At 70.2% G+C, this 4,542-nt stretch overlaps 1 protein-coding gene across 1 annotated transcript in view; it reads right to left on the bottom strand.

Annotated features, from left to right (window-relative positions):
* Positions 1-2,094: 2,094 nt before the first annotated feature.
* The window catches only part of MXRA8 (matrix remodeling associated 8), a 6,486-nt gene continuing 4,038 nt past the window's right edge, over positions 2,095-4,542 (bottom strand). The window contains exons 3-9 of the mRNA XM_017542577.2: positions 4,419-4,520; positions 3,864-4,334; positions 3,623-3,778; positions 3,468-3,507; positions 3,309-3,385; positions 3,128-3,208; positions 2,095-2,924 (exon numbers count right to left, since the gene is read on the bottom strand). Of these exons, the coding sequence (XP_017398066.2) occupies positions 2,899-2,924; positions 3,128-3,208; positions 3,309-3,385; positions 3,468-3,507; positions 3,623-3,778; positions 3,864-4,334; positions 4,419-4,520 (953 nt within the window). The 3' untranslated portion in view covers positions 2,095-2,898. The remainder of the gene's footprint in view (positions 2,925-3,127; positions 3,209-3,308; positions 3,386-3,467; positions 3,508-3,622; positions 3,779-3,863; positions 4,335-4,418; positions 4,521-4,542) is intronic.

Below are 4,542 nucleotides of genomic sequence, written 5' to 3' on the forward strand. Positions count from 1 at the left end.
CCGCCCCCGGCTCCCGCGCGCGTCCCGACTGCTGCCCCGCGGCCCACGGCCGCCCATCCGCCCCGGCCCGGGAGCGGCGCGAGGGACGCAGCACGGAGGGCGCGCTCAGCCCCGCCGCGCTCCCGCCCGCGCCCCTCGGGCCGCGCCGTTAAAGGGACCGCCCGGCCCGGGGCCCTGAGCGCGGCCGCGGGGGGGCGCCCGAGCGCACGGCGGTGACGTCACGGGAGCCCGCGGCGGGGGCGGGGCGGGGCGGTGCAGACGCAGGCGCCCTCGCTCGCCCCGCCCCCGGGGGCGGGCCCGCGCTCCCCCCGCCGCGCCCCCCCGCCGCGCCCCCCCGCCGCGCTCCCCCCGCCGCGCGCTCCCCGCCGCGCGCTCCCCCGCCGCGCGCTCCCCCCGCCGCGCGCTCCCCCGCCGCGCGCTCGGGCGCCCGCAGTCCCCCCGGTGCTGCCCCGTGTGGCCTGGTCCTGCTGGGCCTGTGGGCGACCGGGGCGGGCGGAGGGACCTTGGGGACGCGCCGGGTCCCACGGGGTCCAGGCCACAGGCCGGGCGGAAGCGGCGCGCGCGTGGGCACGGGCGTGCACGGAGGCGTCGGAGCGCGCGGCGGCGGGAGGGATTTCGTCCTGGGGTCCTCTGCAGGGCAGGGGGGACCCCAAGCAGCCCCCCGAGGCCGCTGGGCGTCCGGGCTCGCTGCTCCGGGGCCCGCGGGGCTGGAGGCCTTCCCGGCCCGACCCCAGCAGGCAGCGCGGAAGCCACTAGAGGGCGACCCAGGCTGGGGAGAGCGAGGAGGGGCCTGCACGGGGCTGGAGCGACGGGGAAGGGGGCGCGTGGATGCGCGTGGAGCTCCTTAGGACCCGTCCCCAGGAAGCCGGCAGGATTCTGGGACTCTCGTATCTGTCGGGCCATGACCATGCCCGGGGCTGCGCCGCCTCAGAGAGACCCATGACCCAGGCAGGTCCCCGGGTTTGGACGGTCAGGCTGGACCCCGTGTCCTGGCCCTGCCTGCACCCCGGCTCTGAGCGGGAGAGCTGTGGCGTCCGCTCAGCCAAGCCCGGCCAGCTCGGCAGCCAGCCCACTCTGCCTGGAAACTGGGCCACCTCCCCGCAGCGCTCGGCTTCCCCAGACGTTCGTTGGAAGCCAGGCAGGAAGACCTAAGAGGGCCAGTCCGCTGAGGGCCTAGGAAGGGAGGAAGCCAGTCCCTGCCCCAGGCAAGCGGCCACAGAGCAGAGGAGGAACCACACAGATGCCGGGGCCTGACCCCAGACAAGTCAACAGAGAGGCTGGAAGCCAGAGGCCTGAGCCAGTTCCGGTGCCGATGCAGACGTGGCCCAGCTGGGGCCCTGCCAGGAGGGACCTTGTCCGTGACGTTGTGGGCACTGGCGGGGCCAGAGGTCACCGGGCTGGGAGGGAGGTGCATCTTCAAGCCACACCTCCCCAGATCAGCCTCCCTCCCCACCTGTGCTGCTGTGGGGTCCTCGTGGGCCACAGCACCCTTTTCCACCCCCACTGTCCTGGGAGGACTGGAGGACGGGGTTGGGTGGTGATGCCGGCCTCAAGAAGCGGCCCTTTGTCGCCGGTCTGTGCTGCCAGGACCCCGGGCCGTGGGCCTTCCTGCCCCCACCGCTCCCCCCGCGTACCCCGCTGAATTTGTGCTGAGATTCTGGGCCCGACCAGCCTATAACTGAGCGGGAATGGATTCTAGGGCCAGGTCTGTGCTGGCCTGGCCAGGACTCTGGGAGCTGCCCTGCTGTTCCGGCTGCCTCTGCTGAGGCCTCCTTGCTCTGGCCCCCTTTACAAGTGTCCAACCCGCACCCCGCTACTCCCACTCCATCCCATTGCTGTGTCTCGGAGAGCTGCTCCCCTGGGTCCTCACCATGTTCCCTCCCCATGTCCAGGTCCACCCTCGAGGATCTCAACTTTTTCACAACCAGAGGCACGCCACACAGAACTAGCTCAAACGTCCCCTTCCCAGGACACTGGCTCCCAGAGGACCCAGACCCAGACCTTTTATGCCATGGCAGGGGCTTTAGGTGGACAGAGGAAGGCATGTGGGGACTCCCAGGAGATGGGATTTCAGAGGCATACCTGGGCCAAATCTAAAAATCAGATATGGCCTTTATTGTGGTGGTGGCAGCTCCACCAGCAGGCGCAAACATGGGGTGCTGAGAGTGGCAACACAGCCACCCCAAACCACGTTCACCCCCTCCCTTGTCCTCAGTACAAAAACCAAATGTGACCCCAGCCCCAGACTCCAGCCCAGGCAGGGGCCGAGGAGGGAGTGTCAAGTCAGAAATCACAGGGAGCCCAGTGACTGTCAGGTAGGTGGGAGCAAGGCTAGGGTAGGGGTGGAAGCAGAGAAAGGGCGGGGGGTGCAGCCCCAGGTGGCCCAAAGCAGCACAGCGGGTCCAGGACTGGGCTGGCATTCGCCAAGTCACCAGGTCTTCGGGCAGAACAGATGGTGCCTGGACTTGTGCATGGCACAGGAGCCCTTGGAAGCCCTCAGTGGCAGGCGGCGTCCCGGGAGGAGTGGGGACTCCTTCCCTGATGCTAACCACAGCTGCCAGACTGCCAGGCTCTGACGGGGATGTCCTCCGGGAATGTCTTCAGCCCCCAGCGGGCAGAAGCCAGGAGGGTCTGAGGGCTTCATGGGCATCCGGGGGATCTTTGTTGTGCCAGCGGTGGGCAAGGCCACCTGTGAGCAAAGGCTGAAGAGGCAAGGGCTATGCGGCCACCAAACCCTTGGAAGAGGGGTGTGGAGGCAACCTCTGCACACGCCCAGGCCAAGTTCCAGGAAAGCGGGGCCAGCCGCTAGAAGGGGGCAAGCCCGGGACATCAGGAGACGCCCTGAGGGTCAGACAGGAGAGGCGCAGCTGCTGGTCCAGCCAGGAGCCCAGGGCCGCCCTATGTGCAATACTCCTTCCGGAACCCTGGAAGCCAAGGGTACCAGGAGTCAGGGTCTGCTCTCCACCTCATCCCAGTGGGAGGCACCCAGACCCCCAGCAGCACTCCCCAGCTTCTGAGCCGGAGGTGGCAGGGCCCCGGGGCTGGCTAGTGCCTGCCCTCGGGGGTCCCGGGTGAGGTGCAGTGAGGGAAGGGGCGGGCTCTGAGACGGGCTGAGGTGCTCCCCCACCTTTGTCTAGGTCGACGTTCTTGGCGGGTGGGGGGCTGTGGGCCAGCTCCGCCCTCTCCTTCAGGATGTTGTTTTTGTAATCTGTGGGAGGAGAGCAGACTGAGGTCCCCCCTCCCAGGATGCACTTCCCAGCCCAGGCCTAGGAGCCGCACCTGTGCCTGGGTGTCCCAGCACCCCTCACCTAGCTGGATGTCCTCACTCCTGTAAAGCATCTGGTCTCCAGTAGCCACAGCGAACTCTCCCAAGTTCATGTCCTTCCTGGAAAGCGAGGGTGGGAGGAGGTTACACCTGGTTGGGGGGGTGGGCTAGTCCCTAGGAGGGCCTGGAGGGAGCCACTCACCCCTTTGACTTTCCCGACTTCTGGTCCGAGTATTCGTAGCCTGGGAAGGAGACATATCGGGGCAGTGCCGCCCTCTCCACAAGTCCCCCAGCCCAGAGGGCCGCCCCCCGCCCCCCGAGTCTCCTGGGGCCGCTGGCTCTGCGAGGCAGCCTCACCTCCGCGGCGCCTGCGGGCGGCCAGGAGGACGGTGACCAGCAGCAGGATGAAGAGCAGCAGCGTGGCCAACACGTAGCCCAGCTGCTGGAAGAAGTGGGCCCGGCCCTCGGGGACGATGACATTGATGACGCTGTGGCCGCGCCCCAGCGTAGGGTCTGCGGGGGCGAGAGGGGGCGACGTCAGGCCAGCCCCGGGGGCGTGGGCTCCCGCCTTCCCGGGTCCCGGGGCGGCCTCCTGCACCTGGCCCAGGGCCGCCGCTGTGGCTGGAGCCGTTGCCCGGCGAGCCCCGTGGGGGCGGCCCCGCGTCGGGTTCGGCCACCGTCAGGTGAAAGACGCGGCGCTCGTGCAGGCCGCAGTAGTGGTGGTGCAGGTGGCAGGAGTAGGTGCCCTCGTCGGCGGGCTCCAGCGGTTCGATGCGCAGCGAGAAGTCGCCGCGCTCAAAGGCGTCCGTGCCCACGGCCACGCGGTCGCGCAGGAAGGGCGGCCCGTAGGCGCGGCGCTCGCCCGACGCGTACAGGTCCAGCAGGCGGTCGGCGCGGTCGTGCGGGACCCCGGGCGGCTGCCGGTCCCAGTGCACCACCTGCTGCGCCTCCTCCACGTGCCGCTCGGTCCACACGTGCTCGCGGTTCACGCAGGTCAGCAGCGCGGGCGCGCCGCGCGCCACCGCTAGCACCTCCTTCTCGCCGTCCCAGTAGGCGGGGGTGGCGGGGGCTGCGAAGGGGGCGCGGTCAGCGGCGCGCGGGCCGGGGCTGGGGCTGGGGCCGGGGCGGGGGCGGGGGCGGAGGACGCACTCACCGCCGTCCGTGACCTCCAGGCGGACAGCGAGGCTCTGGTAGAGGTGGCAGTAGTGGTGGTGCAGGTTGCAGGTGTACAGCCCCGCGTCCGTCTCCTCCACCGCTGCGCACCGGGAGAAAGCCGC

The sequence above is a fragment of the Cebus imitator genome, unplaced genomic scaffold (assembly GCF_001604975.1).
Source record: "Cebus imitator isolate Cc_AM_T3 unplaced genomic scaffold, Cebus_imitator-1.0 Scaffold145, whole genome shotgun sequence".
In the NCBI taxonomy this organism is placed as follows: domain Eukaryota; kingdom Metazoa; phylum Chordata; class Mammalia; order Primates; family Cebidae; genus Cebus; species Cebus imitator.